The sequence below is a fragment of the Podarcis erhardii genome, assembly GCF_964252035.2.
Source record: "Podarcis erhardii genome assembly, chromosome: 3".
NCBI classification, from domain to species: Eukaryota; Metazoa; Chordata; class Lepidosauria; order Squamata; family Lacertidae; genus Podarcis; species Podarcis erhardii.
Genome location: NC_138507.1, coordinates 21,717,787 through 21,739,620, shown reverse-complemented (window position 1 = coordinate 21,739,620; position 21,834 = coordinate 21,717,787). Strand labels below are relative to the sequence as shown.

At 42.3% G+C, this 21,834-nt stretch overlaps 1 protein-coding gene across 1 annotated transcript in view; it reads right to left on the bottom strand.

The window, feature by feature from the left end:
- Nucleotides 1–21,834, bottom strand: part of KLHL29 (kelch like family member 29) — a 445,478-nt gene that overhangs the window by 11,196 nt on the left and 412,448 nt on the right. Inside the window, exon 13 of the mRNA XM_081856969.1 lies at nt 5,358–5,502. Coding sequence (XP_081713095.1) covers nt 5,358–5,502 — 145 coding nt within the window. The remainder of the gene's footprint in view (nt 1–5,357; nt 5,503–21,834) is intronic.

Here is a 21,834-nt window from a genome sequence, read left to right as displayed (position 1 = left end):
CACAATCTCCTTTCTCTTCCTCCCCCACAACAAACACTCTGTGAGGTGAGTGAGGCTGAGAGACTTCAGAGAAGTGTACTGGCCCAAGGTCACCCAGCAGCTGCATGTGGAGGAGCGGAGATGCGAACCCAGTTCACCAGATTACAAGTCTACCACTCTTAACCACTACACCACACTGGCTCTCTTTCATGGGTATGTAAAATGAGAGCCCTAGCGATCCATAGCTGGAAGTCGGCAAATGTGTCCTCTTTTTTGCTCTTCAAAATACAGCAACCCTACCAAGAGCCCACAAATTCTTCTTCTCTCCCCCCCCCTTTATTGCATTTACACCTGAACCTTTTCTTCATGGAGCTGAATGGTTCTTGCCCTCCTCATTTTATCTCCGCAATAACCCTGTGAAGCAGGTTAGGCTGAGAGGCAGTGTGATTGGCCAAAGGTTTTTAATCTTGGCATTTAGGTAGCAGGATCTACATCAATGGGTTTCAGCTCCCTCTTTTAATTCAGGTTCATATAACATTGCCGCTTGGCCCCCTACTGTAGGAAGAGGCGACCCTTTGCAGCCTCCATGTAGTTGAGGCCAGAGCATCGATGCTCCCCATTTCTATGCATCCTGGGAGAATAACATCCTTGGGATTTTAAGATAGTGCTTTGGCCCTCCAGATGTTGAACTATGGCTGCCACCATCCCGAGCCTTTGGCAACGCTTGCTGGGGCAGAGGGGAGCTGTAGTTCAGTAACTAACATGACTGGGAGTGGCCGCTGAAACCGTATTACACTGGTCCTGAAAGACCTACATTGGCTCCCAGTATGTTTCTGAGCACAATTCAAAGTGTTGGTGCTGACCCTGAAAGCCCTAAACGGCCTTGGCCCAGTATACCTGAAGGAGCGTCTCCATCTCCATCATTTTACCCGGACACTGAGGTCCAGTGCTGAGGGCCTTCTGGCGGTTCCCTCACTGTGAGAAGTGAGGCAACAGGGAACCAGGCAGAGGGCCTTCTCAGTGGCGTAGCGTGGGGGGTGCAGGGGGGGGGCAGTCGCACCGGGCGCAACATCTGGGGGGGGGACGCGCTCGCACTCGCAGCTCTCTGCCCCTACTAAAATCCACGGGTTAGGGCGCGCAAATTACTTGCCTTGCCCCGGGTGCTGACAACCCACGCTACGCCACTGGGCCTTCTCGGTAGGGGCGCCCGCTCTGTGGAATGCCCTCCCATCAGATGTCAAGGAAATAAACAACTATCTGACTTTTAGAAGACATCTGAAGGCAGTCCCGCTTAGGGAAGTTTTTAATGTTTGATGTTTTATCACTTTATTATTATTATTAATAATATCCTGTTGGGAACCACCCAGAGTGGCAGGGGTAATAATAACAATAATAAATAAAATAAAAATGCAAAAATAATAATTTATAACATCTGAAGAAGCAAAGGTCCCCAACACATGTTTTAAGAGGAAACTGTCTACTGCCTCCAGTCCTTGGGTCCAGTTATGCTGCTTCTATTTTGAAGTCCACTCCTAATTCTACATAATTTTGGCTTAACATTGTCATTTTAAAAAATCCCTGTTATTAATATCTGTTGAAAGTCCATTACATCATTATCGTAGTTGAGCAGAGGTTACTGCTATGTGAGAAAGGGAAACAAACATGTAAACAATGCTAACTGCTGCAAACATTTCAATGGACATTTAAGTATTGTTGTGCACATGTTTTTACTGGAAGGGTAGAATTTGTTTATTCCTTCCATTCCGAACATACAAATGGGATTGTTTCAAACTGCTGCAGTTTTGTCAGTGTGGGGGGAAAAATATGTCTCAAACGTTGGATAAAGTCTGCCATTAGTGGCCAGATCCCAGTCTATCAAGTGATCTTGGCCAAAGAACTGTAGTATTAAAAGCCTTTTACATGAAAGTAATTTTAATGTGGTTAAAGAAAAATTGTTAAAAAAATAAAAAAGATCCCACATAATTAATGCAATGAATTACCAAGGGAAGTTATGTCAGTTGTACTGCACTGTTTGCCTCTGGTTTACAATCTTGAGAGAAAAAATATAATTAACTACTGCCTGGACACAGTGGGGTTCTCCTACATTCAATTTCACTCTTGTTAACACAGAGGAACAATGAAAATCTGTAATTAGCACAGAAGCAGCAGGAACATAGTAGCTTTGGCTGCGATTTGGCCTGTATTTTTTTTTTTTTAAAAAAATATGTAATGTAATGTTAGCTCCAGGACAAGATTCTCTTGGCAACCAAGAGAGGGCACTCTTTAAATAAAAAAGGAGAGTCAAATATATAAATTCTGTTTGTGATGTATGGTTAAATGCTAGCTTTATTGCCCATTCTACCTCCATTGCTGTTGCTGCTGCTGCTACTACTATAATAGAGGACTTTTTGCTTAACTCATTGACTAAGTATTGCAGGTATGATGAATATTGGGATAAAGATCTAAGTAAGTTACTGGAACAGATGAAAGAAAGTCAGGTTGCCACTGGTACCCTTGACTCGGGATTCTGAAAACTATTAAGGAAGGTTATTACATACCCTCCACCATTTATCTGCTGAAGTAGGGACACTCTATTCAATAATAATAGTAATATTTTTATTATTTATACCCCACCCATTTCATTGGGTTGCCCCAGCCACTCTGTGCGGCTTCCAACATACATAAAAACATTGAAAAATAAGCACTGAAAAACTTCCTTATACAGGGCTGCCTTCACATATCGACTAAAGTTACTAATCTCCTTGGTTTGGGGGTCACATAACTCCATACTCTCCATCATTTCTCTGATGAAAATAGGGACGTCCTAAGGAAAAGCGGGAGATTCTGAGATCAAATCAGAAACCGGGACGGCTTCTGTAAATCCGGGACTGTTCCTGGGAAATAGGGATACTTGGAGGGTCTGTTATAGTCTATCTTATAGGAGCTGCAGCTGCTATTAGGACTGCTGAAACCAGCAAAAGTAAGACGAGCGCCTTCCGAAAATTTAAGATGCATTAAACTTTAGCCTCCGTTCCAGACTTTTTCCTTAGATCTCAACTCAGAAAACTTTTGTATGCTTGCTCTCAGGTCTCATTCAGGCCTAATGCTACACCACGTCTTAAGTGTTATGAGAATGCACTACACATTAGGCTTGTGCACTCCCAGCTCCCCTTCTTCTCTCTCCTGTACTTGAGGGGAGGAAATCTGAAGCTTCCAGCCAGAATTCAGAACAAAACACAACCACCCATTTCAGCTGAATAGGGGAAACTCTGGTTTGTATGAGTCATAGTTAATTAACTAGCCTAGGTATCAAACCAGTGTTACTCCCGGATTTAGCCAAACCAGGAAACTTCCAGCTGTCACAGAAAACTTTACATTTTCTTCCCTCATATGTGAAGGTTTTGTGGTGTGTGAGAGGCTGAGGCTTGCTATGGAATGTGACTGTGATGCCAAAACAAACAAACCATGGTTTAGCATTCCATCTGATGGTTGCTTCAGGTTTTCCATTGTTTCCCCTATACTGGTTGAAACACTTTACTCAGCAGAAAGCTACCTACATGGAAATCACTATATACAGGCTTCACACCATTTCCTATACTTATAGCATTTCTGTATGGCAAAAAGTGCCAAATAATTTTGTCAAAGGTAAAAAAATAAATGACATATTTTGTATATATTGACCATTGCAAGGTTCTCTATTCTAAGAGCATGGAAAAATGCTTTATAAGCCAACTTAAAATATTTAATTTTTAAAAGTCAGAGAACTATCAAATCAGGGACACTAAAAAATGGAGAACATTATGATGAAAAATGGAATTGGGAATAACAGGTGTTGGCACTGGACCATTTGTTCTTGTGGGAAAGCTCTATTGGTGTAAATAATCAAGTTTTCTGGTTTTAATATTGAGTATTTATAAAAATTAATAATCAAATAGTGTTATAAGCATGTCTAATTTTATGCATATGCAGTTTATGATGTATAAAAATGTTATAACCCCATTCCAAAGACTTAACGCACATGTATTGTGGATTTTGTGGATTAAAGCTCACTTTACCAGATTAATGAAATGTCTACTAAATTAATTGGCTTACATACACATAGGCTAAAAGGGAAAAAAAGTTTAATACAGTTGGAACAAAAGGCAAATAATAATAATTGCAATTTGTAACAAAGCAGAGATTGCCTGTGCCTGCCAGATGAGAAATTAATCCTAAATGGGAATCAGCTCTGAGCTGTCCAGAGAACAAACTGGCTCTTCCCCTGCCAGATTTCATCTTTCTCTAACATGCTGGGACATAAACAGCAATCCATGAGATCAGTGATGTGCTTGCATTAAAGCCGCATTCACAGCTTTGATACAAGTGTTAAGCATGGAACAAAACCTTAACACTTTCTTCTGCCTTGATCACATTTAATGTGAGATTCTACAGGTTCCATGAAAAAAGTGTGTTTTGTCCTTGGTCCCAAACGCAAACCTGCTGTTACAAATATTGCAGAATGCACATCACTGGAACTTTGTTTATCTGAATTTAATCGATGTTTCTCATATTAATCTTTAAGCAGCATTTCCCCCGATTTTCTAAACATCCTAGATGTCCTCCAGGGCATTTTGGTGCATAACATGGGTAAGCAAGATAAGCTCACGACTTCTATGTAACTCGCAAAGCTTCCTTCAGCCTTCATAGTCCTCCTCTGCTTCCAGATAGTGGTTCGCCTGCAGTCATTTTGGTTAACCACTATAGAGTGATTTTTATAAGAAGCAACACTTGGTTGACGTGTGTCCATCTTATGCTAACCCCTATAATGTGGGTATCACTAGCCGTGTTTCAGATTTGGACAAAACACATGCACACCCAAGTCTGGCCTCCAGACCATTCCAGTTCTTAAGTATACAGTACAGTGGCACCTTGGTTTAAGAACAGCTTAGTTTATGAACATCTTGGATTAAGAACGCTGCAAACTAAAGAAGTAGGTGTTTTGGTTTGCCTTGGAATAAGAACATGTTCTACTTCCTGTTGAGTGTGTTCCATTTGTAAATTGAGTCCCCTGCTGCTATGGGAAAGCACGTCTTGGTTCAAGAGCGCTTTGGTTTAAGAACGGACTTCCGGAACGGATTAAGTTCATAAACCAAGGCACCACTGTACATAACAGGGCCTGTCAGTCTCACACCAGAGAGATCTTGATGTTTAGATACCAAGGGAAAGGATTTAGAGTGATGCATAGCCAGGTAATATTTCTATTAGTAGCCCAGAGAACACTAAAAGTCTTAAACACACATGCACTTCCATTCCCACTTTAACGTAATAATTTCCTCCAGAAGAAAAAAACATATTGAGGTGCTGGTAATTCAACTGTTTGTGTGTGTGTTTGGTCTCACCTGCAGAACTGCCTGGAGTGGTTCATGTTGGGGCCTGCTTTGATATTGCCTTTTTCTGGGTCATAGATGGTGGTCGCTCGTGCATAAGCTCCTCCAAGAATAAAGATGAAACCATTGAGAGTGACTGCAGGAGCATATTTGTTATCTGTCAACGGAAAGCAACACGGAGATCAGTTTACAAGCTTGGCGCTAGAATCACTTTTTTTTTATTTATAAATTCCCCTTATTTATAGATAAGTCACGTTTCTTGAAACCTCCAAGGCCAGAGAAAGAAAAATGAGGAAGTATTTTTGTTGCCTTCGCTGCTGTTTTTGTTCTTCACTCCTAAACTTCTCAAAGGCACTTTTAAAAGTTGATTGGTCCTTCCCATTCCTAGTACACACCAGCCTGAAATCCAGTATCATTTCCCCCTTCCCATCTAAAATTACACATTCTTGTCTTCAACATATTCCTCACCTAAGTATGGTCCTTTGAAAGCACTTCTTTGCAGCTTAAACGAGCATGTCAAATTGTTTCAAAACTGCAGCACATTTCAATATAACATAATTAATTCCCAAGCAGCAGATTCATACAGAAGTCTTCTTTGGTTGAAAATAGTGTTTATTTTGGATATTCCATCCTTTGCCTATAGGCGAGTCTATATCTGCTTTCTCATCCCACCCAAGGCACAATTTTTAACCTCTATTTTTCCCTGCACACTGAGAGCTCAGCAGACAAGAACAGCCAGCCAGAGCAGCTGTGCTGGCAACAGCTAATGGGAGATGCAGTTTGAAACATCTGGAGGACATCAGTTTGGTGAAAGCTGGGCTAAGACATCTTTGGTTGATCAACTGATGCTAGGAATGCTCATGTATTCATCTGTGTCAAAGTGAATGCATGGATGGGGGAGCAGGACCGATGTACAAGCACAAGTTCTGCTTAAAGATTCACCTGAAATAGGGACTTTCATGTGTGCATCCTTCTAAAAGTGAGCATGTGGAGGAGGCAGCTGATGTTGCTCCCCAGCCTCCATTCATTGACCTCCATCGATTCATCATTCTTTAAAGCTCAACGTCTGACCACACTTGAAACTTCCATCTGGAAGGGTTTGAGAAGTCTGTAATGAATATGTTTCTGCTAAGGTTTCTTTCTAGGGGTGCAGCAGTTTAATGCCAATAAATCACCACCAGAATTTCTAAGAGGTATCTAAGTCAGGAACACTAAATTATTTCTTAATCCAAACAATCTGCCCTTACAGCATATGCACCAGAACAGTAAACGAACACAGAGAGCTTTCCAAGCTCTTTCTCTAGTGACTTATTCATTTCATGTGAAGACACATGTACACACTGGAAACTGGCTCCCCGCTGCTTGCAATGCAGTAAGGTGAAAGCAGGATGCATTTCCATGGATTCACATTGGGGTTTTTTATGCTCCAAAATAGAGTATTTTGGCAAGGACTGCAATGGTAGAGGGTTGGAAAGAAGAGGTAATGTGAGCTGTTCTGGGTGGGACCAGGACAATCAGAGAATGAGGAGTGTATGCCTTGGAGCGAGACAGAAAGCACTGCAGGGCGCAGAAATCCATGACTCTAGCCTTCTCCAGGCAGCAGATACCATTTGCCGTATTTTTCGCTCTATAAGACACACCAGACCACAAGACGCACCTAGTTTTTGGAGGAGGAAAACAAGAAAAAAAATATTCTGAATCTCAGAAGCCAGAACAGCAAGAGGGATCGCTGTGCAGTGAATGCCGCAATCCCTCTTGCTGTTCTGGCTTCTGGGATAGCTGCGCAGCCTGCATTCGCTCCATAAGACGCACATACATTCCCCCTTACTTTTTAGTGGGGAAAAAGTAAGTCTTATAGAGCAAAAAATACGGTACTCCTTTTAAGTCTGCAACTTGAAGATCCAGAACTTTGATGGCAAGGAAACCAAATTTCACCTCGGGCTTGTTTCAGCATGGTGCGTAAGAGGATGTACGTAATATAAACAATCCTCTTTATATATGCAAGGCTAGTCCAAGACATTTTGCTGCCTAAGGCAAAGTCAAGGTGGTGGCCTTCTCGTATTCCAGGTACAGAGGCCAGCCAGACTTGAGAACTGAATCTTGACTTCAACACTAGAGGCAGAACAGCATCCTCCACCGCATCCAATGACTGCAGGATAGCTTAAGGCAGGGTCGGCAACCTAAGGCCCATGGGCCACAAGCGGCCCATGGGGGCCATTTAACCTAAGGTTACCAGACCAGTCTCCGGATTTACACATCAGTCCCCACATCAGTCCCCACATCAGTGCCCACATCAGTGCCCCTGAATTCATCGAAAAAAATCTGGTAACCAAAGTTTAACCAGCCCCCGAGCTGCCCCCAAAACCTTGCTGACCCCTGGCTTAAGGGGTAACAGGAAGAGGCCAAATGCACACACAGGTCTGTCCTCCAACCTCTCAACGTCACACGCTACCTTCCGGCAGCTGCCTCGTTCTAGTGATATGCTTTCCCTTGTGTTTCTTAATGCAAACTGACCCAATTACAGTGGTACCTCAGGTTACATACACTTCAGGTTACATACGTTTCAGGTTACAGACTCCGCTAACCCAGAAATATTACCTTGGGTTAAGAACTTTGCTTCAGGATGAGAACAGAAATTGTGCAGCAGCAGCACAACGGCAGTGGCAGGCCCCATTAGCTAAAGTGGTGCTTCAGGTTAAGAACAGTTTCAGGTTAAGAACGGACCTCCGGAACGGATTAAGTACACAACCAGAGGTACCACTGTACTTTAAGAAGAGAACGGCTGCTGTCCACCATAAATCATCTTACAAAGCGCAAACCATTAAGAAATACATCTGAGCACATGGTAAGCACACCATGTACCGTATTTACTTGCGTCTAATGCACCATCAAATCTAATTCGCACTTCAATTTTTCAGAACCTTGAAACCAAAAAAAAGTATTAGATGGCAAATGTAAATCTTCCATCGACTCTAATGTGCACCTTAATTTTTGCAATGTAATTTGGCCAAAAATTGGTGAGCATTAGATTCGAATAGACATGGTATGTCAGGGTGTGGAAGCTGTGGCCCTATGGACATTGCTGGACTAAAATTCCTATCAGCTCCAGCCACAGATGTCCCATGTCTAATGTACACATACATGAAGCTGTTTTTCAAAACTAGACTTCCGCTTGCTTCTCACTTAAGTCAAGGTATATGTGAGAACATGATGTGCATCACTCATATATTGGATTTAGGAGTAAGTCATGCTTTGGCAAAGATGGACTTGGGTATTTCAAATTTCAGTCTCCAGGTGACGTTACATCTCTGGGCATGTGCGAGAAAGATAATATCTTGTGTATCACTCAACACCAATCTCCCTCCTCACAGGACTGTATGGAGAGAGAGAAATTACAAAAGACAAGAGCCCACTGCTAGATAAACTACACACAGAACACGTAAATCAAAAGCATAAAAACATCAATGAGGAGAACACTGTGTGATTCCTTAAAAAGATAAACAGGGATTGAATCACCAAAAAGATAAAAAGCAAGTAGATGGTGTTTTTCCCCCTCAACTACACCATGACTAAAATTTGACAGTCTTCTGAGTATCCCATTCTTTCTTGCAGAAATCAAAACTGCCTATGTCTGTTTTTGTTATTGACACAAAGAGCTCTCTCATGTGTGAACCCTCCTTGTATGCTGATCACATTTTCACAGACTCTTTTGAGCTAACATGACTTTTTGGAAGACACATTAATCTAACAAAAGAAATCTTGAAACTTAACCTCAAAAGTCCACAGGGATATTCTTCTGGTCTACCTCAAGGCAGAAACAATAGCTCCTCAGGAGGCCAATTCCCTGCCTTCATATGCCTTTGTTGTATAAAAGAAAGAACATCTCCCTTTGGTATTTTAATAGCAGAATTTTGCTTTCATTTCTTATAAGCAGTTAGCATGGGTTCTCTGATTCCTTTGTAGAGAGCTAGCATTATGCTGGTTTGGATATCCTATAACTGTTTCTAATGTTCAGCCCATGTGCTTCCCCCAATTTCAGCTCTCTTGAAGAAATTTCTTAGGAAACAGTGAGAGTGAATGAGATCTCACTTCTTGCTTTTAGGAAGGAAGAATAGTTTATAAAATGACCTCTGGTCAGGACTTTTAGATTGCAAAAAAAATGTGAGCAGGGCCAGAAAGACAGCCTATTTCCCCTTCTTTTTTGCTATTGTGGTATACAGTGAACCCCCACAGATGCTCCAGATGGGACTATCCTATTTTTAATTTCTTCACGAAATTATGTCCACTTTCCTGGGAGAAAGCCCCATGGAACCCTATGGGCCCTACTTCTGAGTATAGGATTACAATGTAAGGCACATTAATATTAAAAGGCTTTGCAGTATCTATCTTAAGTTGCCCTCCCAACAAATTACATACATCTTTATTACTGCCACTGAACAAGAGGGTGAGGGAATGAATTGGAGCACAATTCAGGGCCCCTCAATCTAGACTTAACCCTTTACTTAGCCCTTCTGTTATTTTAGGCATTCAGTTGGGAAGTATGCATCAGGTTCCTAATTGTCAATAGGCAATAACTACAGTGTCAAAACAAAATAAAAAAAATTCCTTCCAGTAGCACCTTAAAGACCAACTAAGTTAGTTCTTGGTATGAGCTTTCGTGTGCATGCACACTTCTTCAGATACACTGAAACAGAAGTCACCAGACCCTTCTATATAGTGAGAAGGTGGGGAGGGGTATTACTCAGGAGGGTGGTGGGAATGGGTGATTGGCAGATAGCTGTGATGAGCCTGTTGACGACTCTTAATGACTGCAATAGGTCTTACAGGAAAAAGCAAGGGGTGAGAAGGTGAAAAATGGCTTTGTCATGTATAATGAGATAAGAATCCAATGTCTTTGTTCAGACCAGGTCTCTCCATGGTTTTAAGTTTGGTAATAAGTTGCAATTCAGAAGCTTCTCTTTCCAGTCTATTTCTGAAATTCCTTTGTAATAGAACAGCTACTTTGAGATCTTGTATAGAATGTCCTGGGAGATTGAAGTGTTCTCCTACTGGTTTCTCTGTCTTGTGATTCCTGATGTCAGATTTATGTCCGTTTATTCTGACATCAGAATAAATCTATACAGGCTCATCACAGGCTCATCACAGCTATCTGCCAATCACCCATTCCCACCACCCTCCTGAGTAATACCCCTCCCCACCTTCTCACTATATAGAAGGGTCTGGTGACTTCTGTTTCAGTGTATCTGAAGAAGTGTGCATGCACACGAAAGCTCATACCAAGAACTAACTAAGTTGGTCTTTAAGGTGCTACTGGAAGGAATTTTTTTATTTTGTTTTGACTATGGCAGACCAACACGGCTACCTATCTTTAACTGGAACTACAGTGTCAAAGTGTAAGGTTTAGGGAGCTGAAGTCCTACAAAGCATTTCCCACTGGTGTCAAGTTGGTTTGGAGCTTTGGGAGCCAAGTGAAGGAATTTCAACAAGCTTTTCCCCCCAATCAGTTTTCTACTTTCATAGATTGCTTTTACTAAATGATTGCTGCGGCTCTCTCTATTGAAAGTAAATAATCTGAACTGCCCCGACATTTACAATGGAAGTTGTTTAAAGAGGATTATGCTGATTATCCCTCCAATGCTTCCAAAAGTAAGCACTCTGCACAACCCCAAATATCTGCTCTGGAGGGTTGAGAGAAACTCCAGAATAGCCTCCAGTGGGAAGAGAGGGGAGATCGTTTGTTTTGGCAAGCAGGAATGCTTGCAGCGACAGAAACACAGACAGAATGGTTGTGTCAGCATGACAATGAATCCCATTGGCTAAGTCCGGATTCGACTCTTTCTCTCTCTGTCTCCTGACACAGATACAGATCTGGGGTAACAAGACTTTGGGGGTGCATGGGTACCCATACATGCCAGAGTTCGTGCATGTTAGAAATTAATAAATGGTAGAATTTAGATAATATTGGGGGTATTGAAGGGAAGATGCCAGACCAGTGAAAAAAATACCGGATAAGCTTCTTTTCCAGGTTAGGGCTTCGCCTTAAGAATGACTAAGAATGACAAAAGGTGCTGGGAGCAAGTCATTAACTCATCAATGAAAACCATCATCAAAGCAAGAACTTCCCAGTACAGAGAGGGGAGAGTTCCCATTGTTACTGTGGGAGGAAAAAGGTGTAGGACTTCAGTTCCTATGAAATGGAAAAACAGGGAAGGGTCTCTGTCATTTTACTTGAGACTTGGATCCCCCCCCCCCCCCGGCAAAGGTCTTTGGAAAGGAGAAGGCTGGAAGAGGAAATCCAGGCAGAGGTTATACAGGGACAGGATCCTCTTGGCAGCCTGGGACAGAGGCATGGAGATGGTGCTCAGGATCCCTTTGGAATCCAGTGCTGCACCGCTGGGGGAACAAGCCCCTCTTGAGATGTAATTCTCTGAACTCTCTTCACTGAAGACTTTAGGTGTAAATATGTGTAAATAGGTAAAGGTAAAGGGACCCCTGACCATTAGGTCCAGTCGTGACCGACTCTGGGGTTGCGACACTCATCTCGCTTTATTGGCTGAGGGAGCCGGCGTACAGCTTCCGGGTCATGTGGCCAGCACGACTAAGCCGCTTCCGGTGAACCAGAGCAGCACACAGAAACGCCGTTTACCTTCCCGCTGGAGCAGTACCTATTTATCTACTTGCACTTTGAGCTGCTTTCGAACTGCTAGGTTGGCAGGAGCTGGGACTGAACAACGGGAACTCACCCCGTCATGGGATTCGAACTGCCGACCTTCTGATCGGCAAGTCCTAGGCTCAGTGGTTTAACCCACAGCGCCACCCGCGTCCCATGTGTAAATAAGACCTGGGTGAGTGCCTGGAGCCCCGGGAATCTTACGAAGTCGCTTGGTGGAAATTGGGGTGACGTGTAACGATATAACCATTCTGTGATGGACCGTTATTAATTAATTAATTAATTATGAAAATCTGTTTGCAAAAACAAAGCAAAACCTCAAAGCGGTTTAGAAAAAAAAAACATTAAGAATGAGATTATCAGCAAAAGCAGTTAAAAACCAACTGTTCGAAACATTAAAAAAAAATTAAAATCAACTGTGAGCTCAAAAAAGAAGAGAAAAGATTAAAGCACATGCTAGCGTTCTACATATCAGACAGGCTTGTCAAAACAAAAATGTTTTTAGCAGGTGCTGAGAAGTGTTGTGTAGGCACCTGCCTGATGTCAACAGGGAGTTCCACGACACCCAAGTATTATATTTATATGAAAGAAACCTATAATAAAGAGGAAATGCAGAAAAGTGACTCTATATCTGCCTGGAGGCCGGACGGAATCGTAAGACAACCCTAGCCAAACAACCGACAGTAATGGGGGTAAGATGACCCTGGCTACTAACTGTGGGACGGCAGCCCAATTCCTAGCATAGCTAAGAGAGGAATGAACTGCAAATAGGATAATTAGTAAGTGCTTCTAGGATTTCAGGCAGCTGGCAAGAGCTCTGGCTGCTCACTGAAGCCAAGACTCAGAGAGACCAGCTTGAAGCCTCTTGCAAAGGCAGCACCCAGGGTCAGACAAATGGGTGGGGCATTCCAGCAGTGAAGGTGCATAGCAAACCACCCCCCAGGAATGGAAGCAGGAGAAGCAAACAATCAGACCAGTGGAGTACAAGGAGTCAATACTATCTGCACACATAAGAAGGGGAGCTGTTTATTCACTTCCACCTTCCTCTCCCATTTGAAGAGCGAGTGTGCTGTCTGGTTTTCTGCAATTTAAGGGAATAGAAAATGACCCAGAGGCTTAAAACAAAAAAAGATCAACAATGTAAGCCCTCCATATTACTAGCCCTCCATAATGTTATTTGTGTGTATTTTAATGCGGAAGTCTATTGTAAATCCCATCTGGAATACTTTGTTTACTGAACCATATCGACTGCCCCCCCCCCCAAAGAATTATACACAAGGCAGTCAAGGGGCTTCCAGAAAAACACAACAAAATAAGGAAGAGAAGCCTTAGAAGAGAACACCACGAGGAAATGGGATTTTTTTGAAAGCATGAATGCTAAAAGGTAAAATTCAAGGAACCAGCCTTTTTTAAAAATGTGGAACACAAAAGCATGACAATGCTAGCAATTTTCTAATGGCATCAGCTTTCTTTGATTAAGTTACATACTCACTTTGAACATATCGCTCAGCAACAAACCACTGTCCAGGCCAGGAGTGGCAGTGGCAGCATAGGTGAGCCCAAGAAATTACTACCTTTTAAAGAGGTACAAAATAAACCTCTCAGTTTCTGGATCTCCCCTTTTCTGCACGGAATTTTGGCACTGCCTGTTTCTCTTATCTACATTATAGTGCATTTGGTAGGAGTAAGGCAGGAGCTACCAAAACACAAAGTGCACCTTCCTTCTTTTTCAAAAAAATACTCTGTGCATAACATAATAATGAATCACTGCTGTTGAACTGGAAAGGCAAAGATGGTTACAAGGATGGTAATTATCACTCAGGTGTAACTCAGGTGAAATTCATCCCTCACAGTGGAAAGTAGAAGAGTAGCTAGAAGAGCAGATAAATTTAGGGTTGATCGAATTTTTGTTTCTGAAGTATGGGGAAAACTCTCAAGGCAGGGATAGTGCATGATTTGCTGAACTGAAAGCTAAGAGAAAGTACAGAACAATTATAATTATACACCCTAACCATCTGGACACCTCACTTTTGTATGTGAAACTGTATTTCTACATTCCCTGGTATTGTTGTATAATGAACAGAGTTTACCTGTCTCCACCCCGCTCAGGCCAATAATATAGAACAGCAGTGGCAAAAGACTGGTCCATGGGTCAAATTTGGCCTTGGGTGCTGTCTTAATGTGGTCTGATGTTTTTGTGCAGCCATGTCCACATCATGGACAGCACAGGTAAAGAAATCAGGAGAGCATGAGTGTCTAAATCCAGTGACAAATGCAAGCCCCATTGCTTTCCATAGGGATCAGGAATTCTGATTGTATGAATGACAGCCCACAGAGAGCAGGCCGCTTTTTAATCAGACCCGCCTGATGAAAGTTGTTCCCAACCTGTGATACAGAAAGTGAAGGGTAATGGGAGTTGGGGAGATCATAGCAATTTTGTTGTGTCTATCATCATGCATACCAGGGATGCAGAACCCCTAGTCTTTTGGATAATGCCAGACTCCCAGCAGCAGCAGCCACCATGGCCAAAGGTCAGGAATGATGGGAGTTGTAGCCTAGCAATATCAAGAGGCCCATAGGTTCCCATCCCAGGTATATGCTAACAAGCAACCTCAGTTTGCCAAGTGCTAGCCCTTATGAAGCCCAAACTGCAGAATCCATGAACACGCGGGACATATCAGAGGGATGGGAAACCTTAAAGCTTACAGAACAACAACAAAATCTTTGGGGAAACATCCTGGAAGGAAAGTCCCTTCAAAAGCACCGCAAAGAGGACTGAAAATGCTCACTGAGCACTGAATGTTGGCTGACTGTTGGTGGGAAGAACAGGAAACTGGAGGAAGGGAAACAGAACAGAGTGGCTGGAATCTTCAACATGAAGCAATTCTGCGCTGCAACATTTTGTTGCAAGGCCCACTAATAATAATAATAATAATAATAATAATAATAATAATAATAATGGTTTATTATTTATATCCCGCCCATCTGGCTGGGCTTCCCCAGCCACTCTGGCTGGCTTCCCCCAAAAATATTAAAATACTGTAATACATCAAAGATTAAAAGCTTCCCTAAGCAGGGCTGCCTTCAGATGTCTTCTAAAAGTCTGGTAGTTGTTGTTCTCTTTGGCATCTGGTGGGAGGGCGTTCCACAGGGAGGGCGCCACTACCAAGAAGGCCCTCTGCCTGCTTCCCTGTAACTTGGCTTCTCGCAGTGAGGGAACCGCCAGAAGGCCCTCGGTGCTGGACCTCAGTGTCTGGGTAGAACGATGGGGGTGGAGACGCTCCTTCAGATATACTGGATCAAGGCCGTTTAGGGCTTATCTAATTCTAGCAGCACATCCTGCTTTCATGAGAATGCTTCATTAAACTACATGGAAAAGCTGCATCAGGGTATCGTTTTCGAAGATACAGTCCCATCACTAAGAACCAATATTCCTTTTTAAGATCCTGATTTGAAGACTGTCTATTGCAGAATTATAATGCATGTTGATGCAAGTTTCCCAAATGCACTTGCTCAAATGATGGCTCCAACATTTATTGCAAATGAGCACACAGTATTGTGCAAGGGCTATTGCACTGTTGATAAGAAGGCTTAGGGGTAGGAGTTAGAGGACAGGACAGATGTTGCAATGAGTGTTCAGTGTGCTTATATTGCCATCACAGAATATTTATAGTGAGCATGCACAGAAATAGCCAGATAATTCTCTCATATGAAGTGGTAATGGAAAATGCAGGAAACCTGGTATTGGAGCTCTCAGTGGAATCTAAGCTGCTATTTACACAGCTCCCCGCATATTCTAACACACATCAATATCCACCATGGGATCAAAGAAATAAATAATGCCAAGTGTACCATCAGAACTAAATGCAAATGTCTTAGGCTAGCAGCTTCTCTGCCCTTTTTTAAAAGTTGAGAGTAAGATCCGGCAACCCTTAATACCTAAAGACCCCCCTGAGAGGCAAGCTGGAATTACAGACTAGAATGCCAGCCACCCGTTAATGCATTCCTTTGCTGTAATTACTGAAAGTGCCACACAACAGACTGGGATCAAGAAATGCTACTGCACAATTTCATGTTATTTAAGTGTTATACTAGTGGGAACTCTGACAAGGGCCACATTTCCTGGAGTGGAGCTTTAGGTGTCAGGAAATGAGGACTAGTCTTTTATTTTCAATAATACGCTCCTCTCAGTGTGAGCTCACCTTTTACATTACACCAGTCTTCAGCTTAAGCATATCTTCTGCCAATTGCTCTCATTCTTGAAGAGCAGGAGCAAACCCAAACCACCAGTTATTTCAATGTGGGGCTATACACAGTACAAAATAATGTAGCTTGGGGTGCATAGGATTCATAAGAAGTGGTTTATTGACTGCTTTGGATGCCTGTGCTGGTAAAATACAGTGGTACCTCGGGTTAAGAACTTAATTCATTCTGGAGGTCCGTTCTTAACCTGAAACTGTTCTTAACCTGAGGTACCACTTTAGCTAATGGAGCCTCCCGCTGCTGCCGCACCACCACCGCACGATTTCTGTTCTCATCCTGAAGCAAAGTTCTTAACCCGAGGTACTATTTCTGGGTTAGCGGAGTCTGTAACCTGAATCGCCTGTAACCTGAGGTACCGCTGTACTTAGAAAACCTTATATAGTTTGGGACCGTAAAAACTGAAGTATTATGTCTCCTCTCATTGAGATCTACAGGAGAAACTACACACAACCGATTGGCAAAGTTATTTCTTGAATATTTTTTTTTTGTACTTCTGCAATCCTTGGGCTTCATAGAATTGGAAGGGACCCCAAGGGTCATCTAGTCCAACCCTCTGCAATGCAGGAATCTTGGCTATAGCATCCATGACAGATGCCCATCCAACCTCTGCTTAAAAAAATTTCTGCCCATTTGAGGATGGTGCTGTTTCAGCTATAAAAATAACAGAGAACTGAGAACACTATTAGTATCAATCATATATGCCACCCCAACTGTGGCCCTCCCTTTTTAAGGACCCCTGACAACGGCTAACATCTGTGTGGATTTTGGTTGCGCTCTTTTAAAAATCTTGATTTATTAGGTTCCGTGTTTTATGATTTTTATTATGTGGGTTTTATTTGAATTTTACTGTATACATGCAAAGCATGTTAAATATGTGTCATAGATTTTGTTCTAGTATTCCTTTTCTACTTAAGATAAAACTTAAAAAAAAAAAAAAAACAGAAGGAAAGAAAGAACCATTCAGAAAAGTAAATAAATATAAAGCTAGGGAATTAAATTATGTTTCTGCTATAAAAGCTTAAAGTAAATGCCCAGTGAAACTGATAGCATCATCAGTAGCTGCTGACACCATTAATTCTCTAAAAGACAGTGCATTTCCATGTCTTTGTTTATCATAGCCTGTTTTAAACTGGGATGTGGGTGGCGCTGTGGGTTAAACCACAGAGCCTAGGACTTGCCGATCAGAAGGTCGGTGGTTCGAATCCCCGCTGCGGGGTGAGCTCCCATTGCTCGGTCCCTGCTCCTGCCAACCTAGCAGTTCGAAAGCACGTCAAAGTGCAAGTAGATAAATAGGTACCACTCCGGCGGGAAGGTAAACGGCGTTTTCGTGCATTGCTCTGGTTCGCCAGAAGCGGCTTAGTCATGCTGGCCACATGACCCGGAAGCTGTATGCCGGCTCCCTCGGCCAATAAAGCGAGATGAGTGCTGCAACCCCAGAGTCGGTCACAACTTGACCTAATGGTCAGGCGTCCCTTTACCTTTACCTTTTTATTCTAAACTGATAACTACTTTTGTGGAATATGAGCTCTATAGGTGTTTCAAATTTTTTGCCACACTGCTGGAACATGTTTTAGGATTACTGATTAGAAAGAGAATAAATTACAAACTTATTGCTGGTTCTGAAGAAAATCTCACTTGCTGGCATGCCAATTCATTATAGTTCTCAGTTAAAGAGAATGGCGTCTACATCTCAAAGTGTAGATATATGTATCTTTTCCATGCTCTGGATTGCTGGTTAGGCCAAGATCTCAGTCAGTGTTTTCATACAACCACTGCTGATTCATCCAACAGAGCGACCTTTTAGGGCATATGAAGCATCTTTAAACATTTTAGTTTCTCCAAGTGCAATGCAGGATCGATCAATATTTTTCTCAGTTGTGGTTTTTATCCTTTTGATTCTCAAAACTACGCTGTGTAGGTTTGGTTAAGTGGAAAAAGTTCCTAGCCCAAGGTCATCCAGTGGCCTTTGAGATTAAGGGAGAGCTTTGACACTGGTCTCCCCGTAAAAACTCAGTGGTCTAAAATACTATGATTACTATGGCTGTTGTTCTTATTTTTGTTTATCCGCCTGTTCTTTCCAATGTTCTTTCCAGACTGTTGTACAATATAAGAAATACAAACCTTACAATAATTAAAGGTTAAGGTAAAGGGACCGCTGACCATTAGGTCCAGTCGCGGACGACTCTGGCGTTGCGGCGCTCATCTCGCTTTATTGGCCGAGGGAGCCGGCGTTTGTCCACAAACAGCTTCCAGGTCATGTGGTCAGCATGACTAAGCCGCTTCTGACGAACCAGAGCAGCACACGGAAATGCCGTTTACCTTCCCACCAGAGCGGTACCTATTTATCTACTTGCACTTTGACGTGTTTTCGAACTGCGAGGTGGGCAGGAGCAGGGACTGAGCAACAGGAGCTCACCCCATCACCGGGATTCGAACCACCAACCTTCTGATAGGCAAGTCCTAGGCTCTGTGGTTTAACCCACAGCGCCACCCGCGTCCCTTACAATAATTAAGCACATTTTAAATTTCATGTCTAAAACCACACAAAAAATACATAATGCACAATAACAACAATTCACTGAACTTCCCAGGCAACCATTTATGACCGCAAAGCCTAGGCTGAAAAAAACATGCATTTGGTTTATGTCTAAAGCATTATCAATGTGCATATTGAGTGGAATTCAACATAGTGTTAAGTAGGGTTTGTGTTAGGAATGAGGTCTGCTTTTGCAATGTGACTTCCATCCTCATTCAAATCTGTTCTTTGGGGTCCCTGAACCCTCAAGGGCAGAATAAGGAGTGTGTGCAGTGGGGAGAAAAGAAGGAAAGTCCTGTTGCACAAGCAGAACTCATTCTGCACATTCGGCAGCTTAGCTGAATCCCACCCACTGACTCTCATGATGAAGTTCAGTCTTGCTGTGTTTCAGCCTGTCTCCAAACTGTAACTCACCATATTCTCAGAAAAATTCTAAGAGGAAGCTAAGCAACTGTGAGTTGGAGACATGCTGAAAGAATGAGATTACTAGGTCACCCTTTGGGGAAAACATCTCGGGCAGACTCCATACTACGTGAAAACAGTAAGTCAACAGACTTCACTACATACAAAAAAAAAAAAAAAAAGAGCATTAGCTCAGGTGAATTTAATATTCTAGCCCAGGAATTGGGTACATGCACATTTAAGGAAAAAAGAGGAAGCAGAGCTCATAGAACTCCTATAGAATGCCATAATATCTCTAAGATATAAACCTATGGAAAGCAAAATGTCTGCCAAAAATACCAGGTGTCTTTTGGTCAAAATAACCACAGCAGTGGGAATGGGATTTCTACCTCTTGGCCAACTCCAAGAAACATTCAAAACTGGTGCAGAAGCTTTGTGAACAAAACGAAAGTATCACTGCACTGTGTTTTAATTCAGCACCCCTTCCCTAATAATCTAATAGCTTTAGGATCTCTTTTTTTATTGCAACGATCACATTTCTAGTGGGAGGTTTGTCATCCTTGCCCGTACAAGGGTCTGATCAATTTCTGAAGACGATCATTGAAACTATGTATTCCATCTGTTGTTTTTTTAAATGCAAATCAACTTACATTTATTTATCTTTGGGCAAAACAACAGCACTGAAATATTTTCTCCTTCCAAGTATTGTACTGACATTAGCTAATTAGCTACTTTTATTCCAAGGAAGCATAAATATCCTTTCATTATCTGTAGTTCTGACATATTTTTGTTAGGGCATAAAGCTATTTATTTGCAAATTTGCAGTGTACTTTGGGAAAGTTGGAGAGTATTCTTCCCCCCAAGCCTGTATGGGCTGACAACTGCTAGACACTATAACGAGTCTAGGGAATGAGATGTCGATTTCTGCAGTTCTTCTATTATTTTGGTAAGGAATAAGAACATCCCCCCCCTTTTTTGCATAATGCATTCAGTTTTCCAGTCTGCTCAGAGTACACGAAAACCTCATAATGTCACTCAGTGGATTATATGAACAGTGGCACTGTATGCATGTGACAGAAAGAGCCAGGAAATGGGTTTGTTTGCACTGCTGTAATACATAAACATGACTGCCAGTGGATAACGTCCTCCTGCTGGGTGTTTCATACTGCATCATATGCCGGTCATGTCACGTTAGGCTGAACAACAAGAGCAGCCGGGGAACAAGAAAGGGCAATGTTACACCCGCAAATCGATGCTACAAACAAGCGCCAAATTGCTTCTTCCACAGCATCCGAAGAAAGGATGACAAGAGTTAACATAAGGACACGGCTTATTTTAGTTCACAAGTTTCAGGACTTCCATTTAACTCTTTGGAACTTTTCTGAGGACTGATTCATACAGCCATTGGAGGGTGGGGCAGAAAGCAACAGTTATGTGGTATTTCCCATAATTGTAATGTGGAAGCCCACCTTCATGGGGAGGGGGGAAGCAACATTATTATGCATGGAAGCATAGTATCACACGCTATCCTTGTTTGAACGCAAAAGCTTCTAAATTCTGTTGTTTATAGAACCCTTGCATTTTAAAGGCTTCTATATACAGTGCTACCTCGAGTTACATACACTTCAGGTTACATACGCTTCAGGTTACAGACTCCACTAACCCAGAGATAGTACCTCAGGTTAAGAACTTTGCTTCAGGATGAGAACAGAAATTGTGTGGCGGCGGCACAGCAGCAGGAGGCCCCATTAGCTAAAGTGGTGCTTCAGGTTAAGAACAGTTTCAGGTTAAGAACGGACCTCCGGAACGAATTAAATACTTAACCAGAGGTACCACTTTACAACAGAATATAGAAGCTCTTGCGTTCAAACAAGGGAAGCATGTGATTTTCCAGTATTACTGTGCATAAAGGTCTGAGTGGATGGAAAGAGTAGTAACATCTACTTAAGCTCAGGAAACACCTTGTGTTATAATCATATTATATTCGTACCTCAGGTGGTACCTCAGGTTAAGTACGTAATTCGTTCCGGAGGTCCATTCTTGACCTGAAACTGTTCTTAACCTGAAGCACCACTTTAGCTAATGGGGCCTCCTGCTGCTGCTGCACCGCCACACGATTTCTGTTCTCATCCTGAAGCAAAGTTCTTAACCTGTGGTAATATTTCTGGGTTAGTGGAGTCTGTAACCTGAAGCGTATATAACCTGAAGCGTCTGTAACCCGAGGTACCACAGTACTCGAGTTTGCTTTCTTCACCTCTCCCACTAGGAACCAATAAACTTCAGGGAGTAACTAGCAGAGCTACCAATTGCACTAACTGAACTGCAGTCCGGGTTAATATGTACTGCTAATATCATGGACCTCCATTGCTTGAATATACACAAATTTGTTAGTCCAACTGATAATCCTGATTGATAACCTTACAAAAAATAAAATTGTTTCCATCATTGCTTTCTGTAATCACATTAACCTTCGAAGACATCCTTTGTGAAATGTTGACCCCGTGTGCACCTGCTGTGGAAAAAATCCGTCGACAGGGATTGAAAATAAAGCTGCCAATGTCATAATGCCATTATAAAAGTCCCCTGGTGCGAACACTCTTGGAACACTGGGAATGGTT